The 20982-nt window shown below is 44.6% G+C and overlaps 1 protein-coding gene across 1 annotated transcript in view; it reads left to right on the plus strand.

Moving 5' to 3' along the window:
- The window catches only part of LOC149362442 (neprilysin-1-like), a 53051-nt gene extending 32880 nt beyond the window's left edge, over nt 1-20171 (plus strand). The window contains exon 8 of the mRNA XM_089569718.1: nt 20142-20171. Coding sequence (XP_089425844.1) covers nt 20142-20152 — 11 coding nt within the window. The 3' untranslated portion in view covers nt 20153-20171. The remainder of the gene's footprint in view (nt 1-20141) is intronic.
- The last annotated feature ends 811 nt before the right edge of the window (nt 20172-20982 follow it).

The raw sequence follows: 20982 nt of genomic DNA on the forward strand, positions 1-20982 counted from the left end.
CGTCGGCTCAACACGCGAGAACGACTTCGTGGGATAGTCACAGGGGATCAGGCGCCGCCACAGGCAGCAGCAGGAATTCCTGCTACCAGCTTACGCGCTGACGGTGAATTTGACATGTTCCTTAAAGAGGAACTGCAGCGCACTTTTTTGAGAATTTTGCGATATTCAAGGATTGAAATCTATATATGTTGGAGGTAAAGCATGCCAAGTGTTTTTGCACTAGCATTTCAAAAAGTGACGTAATGGACGATTGAATTTTGCGTTTCTGCTCAATGCACTCGCGGTGTGCAGGAAAGTTCAGCGCGACGTCACGGAAGGTATGATTTCAAATTACCGCTGTCGTCAGCCACACCCTGCCCTGACTCGTTAGACGCTGCCAAACAACTCTCGTTGGGGTTTGCCTTCGGTGGCGTTGCTTTTTTCCTTCAAAGCAGGCGTTTGCGCGTTGGAAATGTATACCGATACCTTCGATGACGTGATCATGCGCCCCCCACTTGGCGTTGTGCGCTGCGGAGAAGCTCGAAGAGCGTCCGGATTTTAATCGGCGACTACTTTACTATTTCACGCGCTAGCCCAAATAGACTTCGCATGCTTTACCTGCAAGTTTCACACATTCGACCTTCTTAAGCTCGTTGATTTCTAAAACCTATGCAGTTTCTCTTTAAGGAAGGAGAAGACTATCTGCTAGTAGATAAGAGTTCACAGACTACAAAACATTCAATGTAACCTTGTCGTAACATAAAAATTTTGGAGAGCACTGCAGCTTGCTGCACTCGAGAAATACGAAAGCATTTGCGTTTGACCGTCAACTTTTTTTTTGTTGAACGTCATCGTTGTCACGTTAAACTTATCGCGTTGCCCTTGGATAACGCCAGAAACTCTTTTTTGCAAGTCATTGTTGTCACGTGACACATCGCGTGACCCTTGGATGAAAGCAGCAACTTTATTTTTGCAAGTCATCGTTGCCTAACCTCTGTACACAGCCCCAACACACTTTAACGTCGTACATAGCATATAGCGTTCACTTCTGCCCCTCAACTGCGCTTGAACCAACGACCCTTGGTGGCACATTCATCGTGGTCCCACCTGGCATTCAAAGAGCCTGTGTTCGAACCCCAATGCTGGCGAATTTTTTTTTTTTTCTCGGAGAGGTCACGCGAGAGGTACCACTTCCTTTGGACATAATTTGCGGACACACTTTGTGGGCAATTTCTGGTGACGAGTTTTCCTTCGCATGAGGCGTTTAATGCTTTCGTATTAATAAATGCAGCCGCCGTATCGTCATCACTGCGTTAGTCGCTTCTTGAACCAGCTATAGCGCTGATCACTCGTCGTAGGTGAGCGCACGCTGATTTTTATGCTCCCTTCTCTCGGTTCTATTTGTGGCCGTGCCTTTGAGTAAGCGGTGCGTGAAGCCACTTCATCAACAGGGCACGTGTCTACTTGCTTTTAAGAGGAATTCAGTAACAGTCACCCACAGCGGCGGCCAACCGACGGCAGGGGTAAGGCTGGCTCACATGCAAGCGACTGAGCGAAGTGAGCGATTGAGCTGCGCGTCGCGGCGAAAAATTTCCATCTTGGATCCTCCTCTGTCTGACCGCTCAAGCCGCCGCGAGGGCTCGAATCAGGTTTCTGCACCGCGGCGGCTGAATTCGTGACCGTTTTTACTTGCACGTGAAAAAGGATTTAACCGGGAGTGTGCTCAGGAAGAACGGTATTATTGTATTCCACAGTGGGTAGGCGGGGAGGCGGTTGCTGTAATAAGCCAGGAGTCGCTCTCGAAGAATGCCTTTCACAGTAATACGAGGGTAAGATCACCCCGGTGCCACTTCCTCGGCACCCGGTTCGAAGCGAAAACACAGGGTGGAGGGAACTCGGTCCCTGCCTATGTGTATTAAGGTTTACGCCTACGCGTTCGCTTGAGCCGACTGTCAGGTCATGATGACAACAGCCGCCTCAAGGTAGCTACAACATAAAGCCGCTAACGCAAACTTTTAAACGATGGGCACAAAAAACCTTGCCATTCCATTCACACTGTTTCCGTCTTCTCGGCATTCAACCTCTCCTTCGGTCCTTTTAAGTACGTCTAGGCCTAGCACTCGATCGTGGTGTTTCGATATTGCTTGACCACGTGCCTACTTTTTCAGCGGGTGTTTTTGTTCTGAACATTTGTATTAATAATCACTAAGTAGCCGCGTAATATTTGTGTGTATGTGTATTAAATAATTTATATATCTATTCTCGACCTATGCGTACAACATAGTGTATAGTTACACCTTGTACACTATGAGCTTTCAACATTTTTCTTCACGGCGTTGGTTGTTCACTTTAATCATTCGGACTGTAAGCTTTTTATTTAGAAAGACGTTATATAGGAGCGAAACTGACGCTACAATTCTGGTCATTGTGTACCAAACTGAAAACGATGTTATAATCTAAACTCACAGAACGTTGAGAAGTTTTACGTGTTTCTGAAACTCTTAATTTCTTGAGGTTTCAATGCAAATGCCATCATGTTTACGTTCAGAATCCTATTTGCGTAATTCACTCATTCCGTACTCTGCGAACTACGAGGGGCTAAGATACTCATAAGAAACGGAAAACGAATTAACCACAGTTATTTAAAAAAAAAACTTATTTCGATGCTATATCATCGAAGAGCGTCAGTAAGCACGGAATAATAGCAGTTTGCAAATGGCCAAATTACCACAGGAACAAGGGCTATTGTCTGTTACCCTTTCTAGTATGGGTTAGAAAAGCTTCGTTGGGTTTGTGGTGAAGGATGCAGCGAGGACAGCGTATCTGGCCCAATGCATGCCGGCAGCCCGTCAGGCGTTGTCAGTCGTCAACGCAACCACAAGCCTGCTTGGTGGACTTCACCACGTAGCCAGTTTTTTTTTGGCAAGGTGGCTTTGCCGCATTGCGGCAGTGCCTTTAGGAGAATGACACGCCTTTAAGATGGATTTCGCCAAAGAATCTTAGGGTTTTTGGTAAGGTGGCCTAGCCGCGGTGCCCTCATGAGGTTAGAAGATTTGACATATAAGACAAACAACTACCATAAAAGGTATGCCATCATAACCACCATCAGATTATTACTACGTCCACTGCCGTATAATGGTCTCTCCGTCTGTCCTCCAAATATGCCTGCCCTGTGCCACCCACGGCCTCATTACTTCCGCAAACTTCTTAATCTCACCCATCCACCTGATTCTTTCACCTCCTGCTACACTGACCTTCACATTTATTGGCACCCCTTTTCTTGTGCATTATTTTTAGTTTTTTTTTATTCGAGCTGTTTGCCATCAGGCATAATGAAAAAGGAAAGAAAGTTATAAAAAGGAGTGCAAACAAGCCTCGCTTAAAAATCGGCAAAAGTTCGTGATATAGCGATTATCTAGAGTCCACTTGGTATAGTCGTCTGCAACGTCCCATCGCAGGCCAACCTTTCTTAGTAAACGTCGTCTCACGGAAGCATTAAGATAACATTACAGTTCTTTCAACATTACGGTTGTTTGTTTGTAAAGCTCTCTTTATTGCACTGTTCCTCGCCGGAGGGAACTGCGATCCTTCCACACTACCAGCTCCGTGATTGCGGCCACGACCGAGATTTGTATAGAATCTATTGTATGCATTAACTATTTCATCGGTATTTCTCAATGATACGGTGCTCAGTAAATGCGTGGAATTTTGAAGTGCTTTAGTTTGATTAGATGTATTCAGTCGGATGGGCGGATGAGATTAGGAAGTTTGGAGGCGAAGGCGATGGTAGCCGGCGGAGAACAGTGTTCATTGGAGGAATATGGGAGGTGCCTTTGTCCCCCTATGGTCTTAGGTGTTTGCCGTAGCAACAATATTTTAATGAGGCAGCGTTGAGGCTCCAGTTGTGCAGAAATTTCGGCGTCGTCGTCGGCGTTGCGAGCGAAAAATCACCGGAGAAGCAGCCAGGTGGGCCATGTGACCTTGCGGTGTGTAACCAACCTGGCCACTGGACAGTGAGCGAAGAGACCATAGTGGAAGGTGGCTGTTAAATTAATGACTGTTCGCTTGGGAAGGGCAACCTGAGCCGCACAATCCTCTCCAGTGACAGCACCCGCCATCGCAGAGCATTGGCGCAACCCTTAACCGCTGCATCAGTGAGCCAGGAGTGGTTGGTATGGGGACTTCCAGAGATCTGAATGTAAAGCCTAAAATGACCAATTCCGCATATACGGGTATTATTTAACCCATTATGCTATCGCGGCATACCCTGAAGGCGGAGCTAAACACCCCCTCCAATTTTTCTTATGCGTCTGGAGGTCAGTCATTTGCATTCGCGTTTTGCTGTTTAAATTTTGTTTGCAAACTCAGTCCTTTGAATTTTGTTCTAGATTTATCCCATATTTCAATTCTATTTATTTAAATGACGTGCGCTCCACCATATAATGCTCAATTTACCCTGCAAAAGCGCACGAAGCGAAGGCAATGAAAAGGTAAACTAGATGACATAAAAACACCGACTATCAATAAAGTGAACCGACGCAGGCTGGCACGTATAGTATGGGCAATCACGACGAAGGTTTCTGAGATAAAAAAAAAATATTTAAACGTTCCCTCGGTAGCCTGCCATCTTCCATTTGGTCCAGTTGATGAACTTAAGCCTCTCATACATCTATGCTCTTAATTGACGTGCGTTGCGTGCCCGCCAACAAATATCTTTTTTTAGTGTGCGAGCACTTACAGCTATAGTGGGCATTCTCCGCATTTAGCAATTGTGTGTTTGTCTGTTTGCCTGTATATTTGTCTGAAGCCAGTTTTGTGGCAGGCTGCTCGCCTGCCAGACAGGTGGTGGGCTGTCTGCCCAGGCATATACGTATATGCATATATACTTAGCAATCTGCCCACCTTGTCAGGCGGGAGCTCAATTAATATTTCGTAACCCATCCGAAGCAAACCGAATCCCACCGATGGCAGCACCTACCATAGAAGGGTAGTGGAGCATCGCTTGACCGCTTACCGCTGCACGTGGTAGGAAGACCCCAGGGATGTATGAATGTAGAGAATGACCAATTCCGCATATATGGCGTTAACGCATTATCGCTATCCGAGTGAGTGAGTGAGTGAAAAACATTTATTGTCCAACAGAATGAGACTACCTCACCCAGACCTCCCCTGTCCCATACCCTCAGTTGAGGGAGGAGGATCAGGAGAGATCCGGCCGCATGGGGTAGTCGCGTGAGATGCTGGCCAGGATCTCTTGTATCCCGGCGGCCTCTTCAGCCAGTTGGACGGCGGTGAGCTGGAGCTCAGGGTCCGAGCTCCGGAGCAAGGTCTCCCAGGCGTCTATGAACAACTGCCATCTGGATCTGAATACCGGAGCCGAAGCGAAAACTGAAGTGCTAGCACACCTAGTTGGCAGTTTGCCTAAGTACGCAAATCTTCCATCATTTTTTTTTCGTGAATCTTCCTCCCCACGGAGAGGAGGTTGGGCTTCGGAGGGTCCGGGTCGGGCTTGCCCTCACTCCTGCCGTAACTAGAAAGGGGCCTCAATTTCGAGACATATTCCCGCTGCGGGTGTCAAATCAGCAAATCCAGAAATACTGAGGCTGATGTCAACCACCCGCTGTTGGTTTGCCTCATTCATTACATTTCATTTCATTTTATTACCTTAGAGACCCCTCGCGGGGTATTGCATAGGGGGTGGGATGAGCTAGAAAGGTACAATACAATGCAATTTGTGATTATGTTAAAAAAATTTTGTTCAGATTGCTAGCAAATGATAAAGGACAGGTGATGTCGACGATATGCTGGGGAAGGCCGTTTCAATCTTTAGCTGCACGTGGGAAGAAGGAGGCTGAAAAAGTAACAGGTCGGGCAGGTGGGCGAAAAACTTGAAGCGTGTTGCTAGTGCGGTGAGAAATGTACGATGCTGGCGTGATGTAAGGGGCACGGTTAAGTGATGAGTAAAAGAACGCTGAAGCCGACGAGAATCCGGCACCTCGTGGCAGCGGGTCTTTCGCCGAACAATCCATCGTCATCTATACTGCTTAGACGTAGCGTCCACATCATCACTCACTCATCGACCCTATTAGATCGGCCAACCTATTTTCATCTCATTTATTTATTTATTTGTTCATAATACCTTACAGGGCCCTGAAGGGCATTGAGTAAGGGGGGCAAAGAACAACAAAATGTGCAAAAGAAACTAATTAATACAACATGAGATACAAAAGATTAAGTAAAAAGAAACTAATGTAGAAGGCAAAAATTAAAGGCGAAATTATACATAGGATACAAGGTACTTATTAGTGGCATGAATGCCGGACATACGGCCAAAACGAAACGCAACGGCAACAAAGGAACAGAAGTACACTGGGACAAAGAAAATCAAAGATAGGAGAAAAAGCGATGTCATGTGAGATATTTACGTGGCTGATCCTGGAATGGTTGATGGTTGCCGATGCATGCGATGCTGTCAGGAAGATCATTAGAAAGAGCGATGACACATGGAAGTTCAGATGAATTAAAAGCGAGGGCCCTTCCGTGAATGCGTTTTATGCTTTTCTGGTTATGCAGGCGGCGTGAAATGCGTGTAGGCGTTTCAAGAGGTAATGGAGATGGCCTTGAGCTGTAAAGATATTTAGGAAATAAGCACAAAAGCGCAATGGAACGGCGAATGTCTAAAGGCTCGAGGGCGGTCTCAAGTTTTATCGCTGTTATGCTGTAGTGAGGGCTGTATTTGCGTGTAATGAAGCGAGCCCCTCTGTTCTGGATGGATTCTAACATGCTGATTAAGTATTTTCGATATGGAGACCATGTAGGTTAGTCAAATTCTAGTTGCGGCCGTACGATTGTGAGATATGCCAGTTTTCTTACGCTATTAGGGCAGGTTAGCAAATTTCGATGCAGGTACCCTAGCGACCTGCTGGCTTTGGAACAGATGGCTTGAATGTGTGTGGCCCATGAAAGATTATGCGTCAGCTGAACACCTAAATACTTGTACGATAGTGCCCGAGACACTGCGGTGCTATCTATGATGTACGAAAAGGTAGAGTTTGTATGCTTGCGTCTGAAAGAGACAATCTTGCATTTTGTCGAGTTAAGCGTCATTTGCCATTTAGTACACCATTCCGAGATGAGGTTCAGGTCACATTGGAGAGTCAGGTGATCATCCATGGAAATGATAGGACGGTAAATGATGCAGTCATCCGCAAAAAGTCGCAAGGAAGAAGATATGCCAGCGGGTAAATCGTTAATGTATATTTAGGGTTATTCGTTTTCGGGTTTTATATTTATTCAAATTCGGGGGGGTAAAAATCGGGCGTTATTTGTCGGCTTGATAATAGGGGAGAAATCGGGCTTTTTGTGGAAAAACTCCGAAATTCGGGTTTTATCGGGTTAAATTTGGAAACTAATAATTTATTCGATTTGCTCTAAACGTGGTATAACAATTAGGGCTATATTTTGGGCTGCTTTCAAGAAAGTATTGCAAAATTTGGCGTTTCTTTGGTAATTAATTATTACTCGGAATCAGAGGCAACGGTCAGTTTTGAGAAAAGAAACATTTTATTCACGAGGGCTGGTCATCGACGTTCTACACGTCCTTATTAACGTACAGTCAGGCCGGAATGAAACGCGAACACGCATATGTCATATATTTCTGCTTTGCAGCGAGATATTCCTTTACAACCTATTTTCGATTATACCTTTCAGTAGGCCCTTTACCCAGACACATGAATCAGGCTAGTTGTACACTTCAGCTGAAAGTAGGCAGGTAAAATATTTTGTTTCCTTGACATGCTCTGTTCGCGTTTCATTCCGGCCTGACTGTACATAATCATCTGCATGCGCAACATCTCGGTTTCCATCCGAGACTTGTCTGGTCTCTGCAGGTACCTTAGCGGAGAGAACGTTCGCTCAACGTCACAGCTGCTATTAGCTAGGCACAACAATGACAACGCTGCATTTGCTAGCCTTGGGTAACGCACAGTTGCGTCGTTCCAATAGTCCATCACTTCAACATCTTCATTTGTGGGGCTTGCTGCCAGCAAGTACTGGTTAAACTCCTCACGAAGCGAGCCTACATAGTCCATCAAGGAAATAAAGAGAGGTCGGTAGTCATGAAATCACTGACTCAGCAGCAGCTTCTGGAAGGGATCGAGTACGGCAACCAGTTTCCACAATGTCAACTGGTTTTCTTCTTTGTCTGAGACGTTCCGTTTCAAAGTGTAGTCCCATTTTGTGGAGATTTTGGCGGTGTCTTGTCTGTCTGTCGGCCGCCTTGGCCGCCTCTCACCTGCGCGCCAACTGGAGGCACAGCAATTCCGTGGGCACAATTGTTTCAAAAATCGGGAAAAATCGAGTTTTACCAGATAGTTTAGGAACACGTTCGGGGTGCAAAAATCGGGTCAAATCGGGTTTTACCCGAAAACAAACAGCCCTATGTATATTAGAAACAATAAAGGACCAAGAACACTGCCTAGAGGCACACCAGATGTTACGTCACAGAGAGAGAAGGTGAAATTGTTAACTATTGTTAACTGGTGACGAAAAGAAAGAAAGTTGCGAAGCCATGTCAGTGTTAAAGAATCTAGGCAAAGAGCAGGTAATTTCGAGAGCAAGCGGGAATGTGCAACACGGTCAAAAGCTTTAGCAAAGTCCAGAAAGATGCAATCATTGTGTAGGTTAGCGTCCATGTTGAAGTGCAGGTCAGTTGCGAATTCTAGTAGTTGCGTATCAAAAGAAAATCCTTCTCGGAAATGTGAGAGGCGATAATGTGCTTAAGTAACTTGCAGCATATGCATGTGAGTGAAATGGGGCGATAGTTTTCTGGCGAATTTCTATCTCCGTTCTCGAACCCAGGGATGTCCTTGGCAATCTTCCAGTCTGCAGGGAGGAAGCCAGATGATAATGACTGCTGAAAGATATGGCAAAGAATTTGACTAGAAGTCGATGCAGTGTTCTTTAATATTTTAGAATTGATGTCATCAACACCAGCACTAGCGGAGAGATTGAGGTTCGTAGAGAGATGAGATATACCTTCAGTGGTGATGTTAATAGGAGCCATATATGGATAATCAAGGTCAGGAACACTGGGTATGTTGGAATAATCTTGCTGAGTAAATACAAACGCAAAATATCTGTTGAATTCATGCGGGCATTCACTATCCGAAATTGGTGTGAGCTCGGCATTGCACAATGAAATGTGGTTACGAGTACCGTCAGGAGATATCATACGCAAAATTCTTTCGGATTATATTTTATGAGAGCAGGCAGGTCATGAGAAAAGTACCTGTTTTTGAAAGCGCGAATAACAGTAGAGTAAGATTTTAGGCATTCACTGTATTTTTGCCAAGCAAACGGCGTGGACACAATCTTAGCCGTTCTGTACAAACACTTTTTTTTGTTTCGGTGACGGCGCAGAGTCCTATTGAACCAGAGGTTAGATTTATCGTTTGAGATGGAAACCAAGGGAACATATTTGTGAACTAAATTTGATATAGTGTTCTTAAAAAGCATCTAGTTTTGTTCAACAGACCTGTACAAAAAAGAAGGCAAGAACTTTGTAATGAAAAATTCGTTAATTGCGATATTCATATCGCCATAATTGGCTCTATTTTAATCACGAATTTGCCCGGATGTAGAACCTTGAAATTTTAAACGGACCGTAAGCTGTAATTGGATAAGCTTATGGTCGCTAAAACCATCTAGGAATAGCACTTCGCGAACCGTTTCAGGCGCGCTGCAGACAACTAGACCTAGAATGTTGGAACCACGAGTTGGTTGATTAATAACTTAGAAAAAATTGAAATCTAACATGAGGTTGTAAGCTCAACTGAGGTGTGGCATGCGAATGACAAACTTGACCAGTCTATCCGAGGGAAATTGAAGTCGCCAACCAGGTAAATGACTTCAGCTGGACATTTTTGGAAGGCAGACGTAATACTGATATGAAGATGTGAAATTAAGGAATGATCAGAATCAGGTGGACGGTAGCAGACACCAACCGAAACTTTCTTTGATGCAGTTGTACAAGCAGCCCACACTATTTCAAGGATGGAATTAGTACTGACGAGAATTGAAGGCAATGCTTTCTTGATGGCGATAAGAACACCACCACCTCTTTTAGTCGAACGATCACGGCGATAAATATTGTAATTATCAAGACTGGGAAAAATTTCATCATCCGCTACATCTGGATGCAGCCAAGTTTCTGTGAGTGCCACGATATCGCGGTCAGCATCATCCAAGAAAGAACATAGTTCGTCGCGTTTATAGGAGCCGGCTTCGGATGTTTGCAAAAGAAAGTGATAACTGTGGATCAGTGGCAGGTGATCTGGGCAGTGGCGGAATGTTTGTGCTCGGGCCTAGCTATATTGAGGATAATACAACTGAGTCAGTCGCGCTGTCATACATGTATAATCTCTTGTCCATGCGCAGTTTATCGGCAACCAGCTTGCCCTTCTTACCCTGTTGTTTGGCGAACTCAATAAGTTTTTTCCTTTCTATCCTGGTTGACCAAGAAAAATCCTCTTGGATAGAGTGACTCGAGCCTTTCAGCTCGTGCGCAGACGCAAGAATTTGCTGCTTATCTTTAAAAAGTGAGAATTTTGCGATTATGGGCCTAATCGTCTCGACGTCGAACTTTCCCAGCCGATAGACACGTTCAAACTGGGCGTCCGTAATCGTAATTCCCAGCTTTTCGAAGCAGAAGGTAATTATTTTTTGCTCGCGATCATCCCAGCTCTCATTCTCCTCATCCTGAAGACCGAAAAACAGTAAGTTCAAGCGCCGAAGGCTGTTCTCTGCGTCATTGCATCTCGCGGTAACCTCAGCTAGCTTTGCTGTGGTTTCGTGCAAACCAGGGTCAGAAATGCTGGCCTCGGTTTTACTATACAATTACGTTATGGCTTCAAGCGTTGTAACTCTGCCGGTGAGCTGTTTTATTGCAACATCTTCAGCATCTTGTTTTTTCCTGACACCCTTCAGTTCATTTAGTATCGTTGTTTGACCGGACTCAACCCGTTGCACTGTTTCCAACACAGAAGCAAGCAATACCTCTTGAGTTATTTGCTCAGGAGGAGGTCCAGGGTTTGTCTCCACATCACCAGCAAGTAGGAGCAGCAAAGACCGCGCAAATGAACAACATCGCGACACAGACAATATCAAACGCTTCAGCTTAACGCGGAACTCTGCTGGGCACAACACCGCAAGTAAACAGTAATCAGAACTCGTAGGAAAAGTAGCACCTGCAATGTAACTAACCTGCATAATCAGGACAGGTAGATGATGCATGCCTGACGCGGCGTTGTGCCCAAATCCACTGCTTGTTCCGTCGCTGTTATATCCCCGGCTGGCTGTGACGTGGATCGTTGTAGAAGAAGTATGTGGCCAGATGAAACGGTCGGTGGCGTCCACATTCAGTTGTAGCGGTGGTGAGCCAGGACCAGGCGGGAGCGGCGCTTCATAACCAAGCTCACGGTAGGTTGCCGGCCAGCAAGTGATGCCACATAGGAAAGCACCCTGCGTAATCAGGACAGGTAAATGATGCATGCCTGACGCGGCGTTTTGTCCTTCGTTCTCTTTTCTCCATCCTTCCATCCTTCTCTCTCAACCATCAATACGTACACCACTTATGCACTGAGACAATTAATATCGCTCAACAAAAGCACCACAACACCGAGAGCTCTCTCATGTCTATTCGAGATGTCTGTGGGTTACCTTAAATGCGGATATTTGTAAGATAATACGGATATCGCAGGACCAAAATGCGGCAAGAGGTGAAACGAAGTGCAGGAGGCTGCCAGTCACGGTACTTGATACTTGTTGAAACGAAATACCTCTGTGTTCACTTTGGTTGTAAAGCGAACTGCTTTTCGGGCGCGGACTTGGATTGTGAGAACAGGTTCACTATAGCTGTGGCAGCATTTCCTGCTATGTATGAAACGGAGTATTGCAATTCGACATGATCGAATGACTAACATTGAGAGGATTTCAAATTGGGCTAGTTGGTAGTTAACATGGTCAAACATAATTGCGCTTTTGAAAAAGACTTGGCACAACACAGGGACGACACAAACACTGGTGCGAAAACTGTCCACTGAAGTTTTATTGCGATGAGCACATATATATATAAGCTTCACATGTCATAACAGAAATCACCAAGAAACGCAGTTACGCAGCAGTTTTGCAATCATATCAGCAAGCAACATACACAAGCCTAACGTGAGTCGCAGCAATCATGAAGCAGAAAACACTTTGATTTCATGAAAATTGGTTTTGATTTTTGAGCATCCATAGGGTGTAATTTGCTAATGCTGTACGCCCTGCCCATAACAGACTCGAATGAATTTATTGTAAACAAGAAAATAACGGAAACGGTTTTTATCCAAACCACTTCGTAATCTCATTGAAGGTTCAAGGAGCAGTGTCTTATCAATCAGTAACCGCACAATAAATGCTACTACTGACCCCGGCCGCGGCGGCTGCGTTTCGATGGAGGCGAAATGCTTAAGGCTGCGATGGGCTGTGCGATGTCAGCGCCCGTTAAAGAATCCTCGGTGGTCTAAATTATTCCAAAAACCTCCACTACGGCGTCCCTCACAACCAATGGGTCGCTTTGGGGCGTTAAACCCCGCAATATAGAATGAAACAGTCGGACGATGAACCAAAATAAGGCTTGGGCCCTCCATGTTACTCGGAGCTCGTGGCATATAAATTCAAAAACACAAAAGCTGCCAGTACGACTTGGGACCGCTGCGTGTGTCAGGAAAAATAATCAGGGCTCAGTGGACAAGCAGCATATATCGTCCCTTTAGTTAAATTTATAAAAAGAAACCCTAGGAAGAGTAGGACATTAAATTTTTAAATGCATACTGCAAACCAAGAAGGCAGCAGCAATTTCTGTATTCTTAAATAAAATATTTCTTCGCGGATAATTTACAGAGGAAGGCGGATACTCATTTCCGAAATCTGAAAGAGCAACACTAAAGGGTAAGCACGCATGAAATACATTAGGAACAGTGTAGCTGTGGGAAGAGGAAACAGCACAAACGAGGCGGAAAGCTTCGCGGTGGAATATTTCACTAGTTAACACCAGAAATTTCCTTTTGAGTATACTTTGGCTGTTATTCCTTTCTTTTTATCTGGGAGCCTTTCACAGAAATTTACGTTATAGACTTGCAACTGATGCAAAATCAAAAGTGAAATCGGAAAATGAAATATTGAGCATAATTACACAAATGTCTGCCTCCACCACAGATGAGAGTTTCCTTCTGTAGGCGTTTTCTCTTTTTCTCGAAAAGTCTATTAGTTAGAATTTTTGAAAGTGTTTGATTAATCATCCGGCATATATTTTTGTTCTTCGGTCATGCCGAGCCTGTATGTATCATGAAGCCTAATGATGGCGCACGTAGAGATATTGTACACGGGCTGTTCACCTAAGCCGCGAGTCGTGGTTGTAGCAAAATCTGAAGGCCCCCCCCCTCCCCCCGCAAAACTAGAACCCCCCATAGGACGCCTAGCCGCTTGAACCAAAATCATTTTATCGCTCGCATCAATTGGCGCAGGTTAGCACTCAGTCCTTCTTTTTGCCCGCACGCAATAGCACTATGGAATGCCCTGCCGAACACCTTTGTATCATGCACTAATCACAAATCATTCCGATATATACAAAAGGACCATTGTTCGGGAGAGCAATCTTTTAAATTATACCTTGTACTTTATAGAGCCAATTGTCCGTGGTTTTTTATATCATTACTTTTCGCCTTTGTTTACTCATCTGTTCAATTTTTTTTTCGTACATATTGTATAATCTTTTCGACGCCACTTACCTGCTCTACATTCTTATTCCTTTTTGCTATTAATTTTTTTCTTTCTCTGTAGTGTTCTTGTTTTCGTTGGTACAAATCTTGAGTCTTCTCCCCCCTTATGTAATGCCCTGGGTCCTTTAAGGAAAAAAATAAGTGAAATGAAATGAATTGAAGCCTTTGACATCTTCCCACAAGATTAAACCTGAATGTTAAAAATGATGCAGAGGAGTAAAGAGCACAGCAATTATTCTTTAACCCAGGCAGGAAACTAGAAACTAGAATGGCTATCAGAATGCCAAGGTCTATTCTAGTCCAGTGGATTACTCTGAAGCCGCCGTCTCTGAAAAACTGTTACCATGTTACCGGTCATCACACTGATGACCGTTTTCCTCAGCACAAGAGTATGCCACAGAAGTCTAGGCATCGGATCGCAGCAGTTGGGCCTACAGTAACAAATTCATATGTTTCTCGTACATCTGGTCAGTTTCGAAAGTATTATAAAATACTGTACTATTCAATCTCGATGCTGCAAAGTGCTTGGTGCATGGTACCTGGACAGAGATTGCAAACTTCTAGGTTCCACCCTGAAGCCGACAAGAGATTTTCCGCTATAAAAGGTTGCTAGAAAATGATCAAGTCAGAGGAAACGCGAAAAAAATATGATCCGAAAGAATAGTGGTAAAGGTGCAGATGACATCGGGGTCATACGTGAATTCTCTCTATAAAAAGAAAAAGGAAAACAGAGGTGGAGAAATAAGTACCGGGGCACCTGCTGCCCCCTGCTCTTAAGCCTCGTGGAGCCTTTCTCGAGAGTTCAGAGCCCCAGGAGGTTTTCTTCTAAGTCGCTCAGCGGGGCTCAGCATCCGAGGAAGTTCGAACCTTCGGAGTGGGGAAAGGGGAGGGCACTTAGGTTTTTCTTACCTTCAATTGATTTGGAATTGTAGGGATGCATAACAAGTCCCAAGACTTGGCGCAGAAGTAAACAGCTGTGGGTTGTAAACTTCTAACAAAGGCTGTACGAGTGTAGAGGGCTGGACGAAAGTCTCGTAGAAAGAGATTGTCAACAGATACAATTCTTCGCATCTTCGCCATTAGTTGGGGTTTGTCTCCTTTCCTCACCAGTTCCAAACACGCCGCACGCAGGCGTGACTCGAAACTACACCCACGAACGCGACTTGCAGGGCATCTGTTCAATCTGAGCCACTCCTCCTCAGGCTTTATCTTTCATCATCTCCACCTCTCTGCTCCTCCTCTACTTTCCTTTTCATCCTTTCCGAGGCTGCTAAGTTGGTCGCCATTCAATTCATAGAAAGTGCCATAAACTGCAGCTGAGAAATCCAAACCTCAGTCGTGTTTATGACGTTTATGCAGCTATGCTCTTCACAACAGTGCGACGTGCTTCTCCAGGGTTGGCGTTTTGACATCGCCAACGTTCGCCTTGTAGATCGAAACACCTTTCATCGATTTAGGAGGAACTGCCACGCGCCAAAGTGCATAGTGAACGTTGGTCGCTGTGCTTTCTTCGGCGCGGTCATGCTGTGGTTGCGTCAGAATGGATCTGCATATGAGGAGGTTGTTGTTGCCTCTGAAGCGACGGCACATACACACGGTGAGGGATTTGCCTGAGTTTGGTGCAGATCCAAAAAGGAAAAAAATTCATCCAGACTTATCTCAAACGGCTCATAAATAAAAAACTGAGGAATGTGGGAAAACGACGAAGGAATTTTCAGAGATTTTGAAGAGAGTTAAATGAAATTCGAGGAAACGAACAGGCGAATGTTAAAATTAATTATTAGAAGGTAAGAATAATTAATAAATAAATTTTCAGATGACCGAAGAAGGAAAGAAGCGTTAACACAAAAATTTTCCGATCTCGATGACACACTTGTCAAGAGCTTAGCTCACGTACCAGCTTAAGGCATGTCCTTTGTTGGCTCTACTGAAGGGGAGGAGGACGGGAAGAGTAAACGGCAGCCCTAATCAGGAGAACGGAATTTGCAAATACTTAATTCTCGAAATTGCAAACCATCGGCAGGAGAGGATGAAATCACCTAAGGATTCATCGTCCCTGCTTGACGCATGAAGATTCGACGGCGTGAACCAAGAACCCCATAAATAATAATTCAGACGAAGAATCCGGCAGGGAAATAGCGTCGTGGATACCTCACATTGCCTTGAAACACATGAACGGATGTTACATGGATATTTAAAGTGTTCACAGTCCTATGTAATAAGGATGGTCTCATGGCTTAGGGTCTGATGTAGCTGGAAACGCTCAAAACAGGACACAGTCAGCGCCTGTGCGCTTGCGTGTGCTCACGTTGTTGTTCACCTCAGTAGAGATGGCACATGCCCACGCGGGGTGTTTGGCCAAGGAACGGTGGTGAATGAAACGTGCTCTTACAACTTCATCACCTGCGGCATTTCGCTGGAGCTTTTCGTGCAGGCCACTGCAGGGTAGCACGTTCGTGGGCTAAAAAAAGAGGAAGAAGATTTCGCTGCCATCCATGCGCCATCCATCTCGCCTTGCCCTCCTTTCTTCAATTTGCGCCGCACTCTTTTATGCAGAAGACATCGCCCCGGACACACAACGCAGGAACGGGCACCTCGCAGCTTAGCTGTGAAGCTAACAGAAGCTTTCGGTTGTCCAAAAGCGAGTGCCGTTGAACGGAACACACAGCTTGAGCAAAAAGATTTAATAAATGCCGAAATTATCGAGTTAACGCCAATGGCGTCAAAGTCAAGCGACGAATACCTCGAAGTGAAATTCGGAAACTACGTTAGTCGGGTTTACCTGACATTCTTGAAGAAGTCTGTCCAGCGTTCACGCTAGCGATGTGACCATCGTTAGGTGATTAGCGGGGAATGCGGCACAAGTTGACTAACAAATATTTTCAAGAGTACTTGTTGCGTAATTCCTATGTGGCATGCAGTGTATTTCGGAGTTTATGGATTCAGTTGGACCTGTAGCTCGGAAGGTCCTCGTTTAAAGACATCCCCTCTCAATGCTCGTCAGTAAGGTCATAAGCAGGTTTTCCGTATGACCAATGATCAGGACTAAGCTCATTGTCAGATTCCTGAATCTTTTTTATGCTGTAAAAAAGTACATTGAAACGATAGAGGTAACTTTAGGAGTTGCTCTTACGGAGAGTCCAATTCTGCATTCCAGGAAAATACCATGCAAACACTGAAGGCACCGTTTTGTAAAAACAAATGCTTTGGAAAGTCTAGAAATATCAGTACAAAAATTTTGACAGCATATTTTTTGCTAATGTGATCATTTAGTAATTGAGAAAGGTTCTCAGTCTGCTCTTTAGCACTACATACTTCTTTTATTTCTGCGACTATTACTCTGATTCTGCGGTTCAGTGCTTGTGTTCCTCGCTCACCTTTTCCGCCTGAAACGGGAAATGAATAGCACCTTTAAGCTTCCGGCTGCAATAAACCGAAAAAAACCATCGTGTGTAAAGGACCTGAACTTTTACCTAGTTTAATAGCATTGTCCTTTGATTCGGAGGCTCCGAATAAGGTGAAATAATTAGGCAAAGGTTGTAGGTATTCTTCAGGGGAAAGTTCTTCAGCACAGATAAAAAGCACCGAGGGTAATTGGCGCGACTTTTTTATTTTTAGTTATGATGAAACCCATCTGAATGATTTCCCTTGTTTTTACCCTCACTGCGTTCATTTTCTTTTCCTCGGTTGTGCAATTACAACATATGAACACATCGCTAGGCGTTAAACTATATCCTGCCGAGGGCAGTAATGAGCTATCGACTTACTAGTAGATACGCCAACAGCCGGCTATATGTAACGTCAATTATTCTCACAAACGAGCAGGCCTGAGCAGTCTCCAAAAAGTCCATAGAATAACAAGGGTTGAAGGAATGTCGGTCTTATAAATATCACCGCCCTCAGGTCAGAGCTACTGAGTGTATAAAAAGTGTAGCTTCTCATAAGCGTACTCAGCAAAAACGCCTCTTCGCTACACTTGAGCTTCCACCGAAGACGTCATGACCTCTCTTCTTGTTCTGACCTGCGCTGCAGTCTTTGCCATGGTCGTGTGTGAAGGGTGAGTATGCAGATTTCATTCTTGGTGAAACAGCATTTACGACACTTTTCGTCACTTCTTTAAACTGCATCCTAAGCACTCAGAGCATCCTCGATGTCAGCATACGAAAACCGCCCTTATACTCCTTAAAATACCAGCAAACATGACACGTCACCACTTCTTGCTGAAAAGTGCCCCACCTCGAGAATATCTTGTCAAAGTATGGCTTAACTCTATTGCAGAAATAACCCCAAGAGACAATTTTGTCTAAGGTGGCGCGTAACAGTCCTATAGAATTCTTTGTTGCAAAATACGCCGGCCATGCTTTGTAGATCACATCATGCGCAGACAGAACCATGAATGATGTGCGTCTTTCGCCATAGGACTAAGACACTTGATTGATAATTGTCCAGTGGGACTGCGCGGTTAAGGCGCCTGTCTCTGTTTCGATGTGTACATGTACAGCCTTTTTCAAAAGTTTAGAGCCCAGGGTGTATGCTTCTAAGCACTATTGTGGCGCTCCTGTAGCACTAATGGATGTCCTACGCATTGGAGGGAGCAGGACCAAAAATCTTCTTACGTTCAAGAGATTTGGGACGCTGAGGACGCATTACGAGCAAAGCAATGTGGCCCAGAAGCAAACCCCCTGGGCTCTAAATTTTGACAAAGGCTGTACATAGCTTAACTACGCCTGAGGAGAAACATGCATTACATCGACGTTTCGACCAGTGTCCATTGCATTATAAATTCCTGTAAATTTAAAACGTTTAACAGCTCCGGGCCCAGGTCGCCACGGAGTCAAAACCTACGAGCGAACCAGCTGCAATGGTAATTCTTTTAACCATCCAATGAGCGTCACTTTGTGGTCCACTGCTGCCATCCACTCCCACTATAGGAGTCTGAAGTCTGCTTTGAATGACCAGAGATCCACATCGATGTGCGCAAAAAGTTTCTGATAATGACAGCAGCAGTCAGGTGTCGTTATTTTGCATCCCGACGGAGAAGCCTGCCGCGCACGGATATTTAAGTGTGGAAGCAGCCCCTGTTTGGACATCTTTTATTTTAACACTTATTGCTTCCCAAGTTTGGGAAATGGATGATGAAGGAGTGTGCCCTTTAATCGCGTGTACACGGTATATATTGACAGATTAGAGCACCAAGCACAGACACCCGAAGAGCACAGTAAACCTGCCAGTGTTGCTCAAGGGCGTCGGGCCAGCACTGCCTGTTATCACACAACTGAGACCCGGCTTGATGATGAGGGCTTGTATGATCATAACAGTGCTGAGGGTCACAGCGATCCAACGGTCATCATGCGTTTACACCGAAATTACAAACAGTGCTTTGGGTTCGTGCCTGTCGCAGTGCATGTTTCAGTGTCGTGGTGTAATTGCTAAACTCAACTAAGTATTTCTTCTCTAGGTGATATAGATAACTAAGAATACTGGGGAGCAGTTTCCAATGGCCATAATTTAAGAGCGTGATTACTAAGCAGTCTTCATAGATGCTGTACGCTTCCGTTCGTTGGCGCCTTGAACCACCTACTTCAAAATAAGGTGAAAAAATATTTTCGTGTTTCATCGTCATATTAATAGAAAAAAAACACTTCTTCTTGTGGAAAAAACGCATAATATGAAACCTTCACTGCTCAACGACAAAATATACTACGAGCGAAAAAGAACAATTTCTGCCTAATTTGGCAAAATCTAGGAAGGCATAGAGACACTCCTCAATTTCTTCATCCCTAGGTAAATCGTGTGGATATTGTGCATATTTTGAATGGAAAGGGCAACGGTGCTCTATTTATTATTTTTGCACAAGTGTTGGAACCAGGAAAACTATCGACTACAAGAAACGATCGAGTTGATTGAATGACTAATTGTTTCTCAAAACTTTTTGTCGTATAGTAAAGAGTTAGGATATCACCCATCCCGCCTCTCTATTTCTGCTAGCGTTTTCTTACTCTGTCGCAACCACCTAAACAGCGAGAGGTGCGGACACAACCCATTACCTTGAATACTTCCACAAAAGGCACGCCTCACTTCATCTTAAATTTCTGCATTCACTCGTCGGCTGTCTCAGAAGCTTCATGCAAAATGCGAATTTCACGACTGAAACCGTAGCGGTTAGACGAGGTAATAATTGTTTGTTCTTAAAGCAGCCTCCCGCCTCAACTAGACTCTCCCTTTAAGAACTATTCCCTAGCTTTTCGAATTCACTAAGTGCTCTATTAAATATTACCAGTTCTTTCAACTCATGTCTTTAGCCCTAACCCGCACCGTTAATGAAGCGTCTATTTTATGCAGGAAAGGAATAACGGTGGATGCAAGACAAGACCACCCGCCATGTGTTCCAAACGTAAGTAACGTATAGATATGGGTAACCAGGAGATGCCAGAAAACCTGCTGAAATAAGAACTACCCTTCAGGAAGGACATGCGCACTAGTCCGCTTTCGATGGTTGCCACATCAATCATGTACTCTTTCGATTGCCCTTCAGTGCGAGAACAATGTTTGCCAGTTCTAGGTGAATGGAAACTTCGTGTATGCTTTCATGAATTGTGCTTCTCTTACCAGATACGAATGAAATTCGATAATGCGAATTTGCACATTCAAGTACCTCTAAATTTGCACTGTTACTTAAATCAATAGAAGCGCGCCACGAAGCCGCTTTTGAGTGCTTCTCTCTTAACAGCTACATTGCTTTGAGTCTCTCAAATTATAGCGAAATTGTAATGAAATGCTGAAGCACATTTATCTACTACTGAGCTTGGAGGTCCAGTGCTGATTAGCTCTGACCCAGTAATAATTATTTTCCTCCAGTACAACACCAGCGCAGGAATATGCGCATGCATACGGAGAAGCATGACACGCAGGACAAGTACTTTCCTTAAAGGCTAAGCTTCGAGCGCTTGGACTTTTGTAGTCCTTGCTCATTTTGGCATTATTTCGGTATTTATTAGGAACGTTGGAAACTGGTTAAAATATTTTTGTTGAATTCAGCGCTAACACAGGACGAGCCGTCCTGCACCGAGCTCTACTGTTTAACTAAGAAATCTTCTCATAGCCTAAACAACCTGATGTAGCTTTAGTTTGCGGTAGGTGCGCACTTTATCTCAGAATTGTTCGGTGACCATTTCGTCCTTTC

This window comes from Amblyomma mixtum, chromosome 2 (genome assembly GCF_055824585.1).
Source record: "Amblyomma mixtum isolate Tamu chromosome 2, ASM5582458v1, whole genome shotgun sequence".
Taxonomy (NCBI): domain Eukaryota; kingdom Metazoa; phylum Arthropoda; class Arachnida; order Ixodida; family Ixodidae; genus Amblyomma; species Amblyomma mixtum.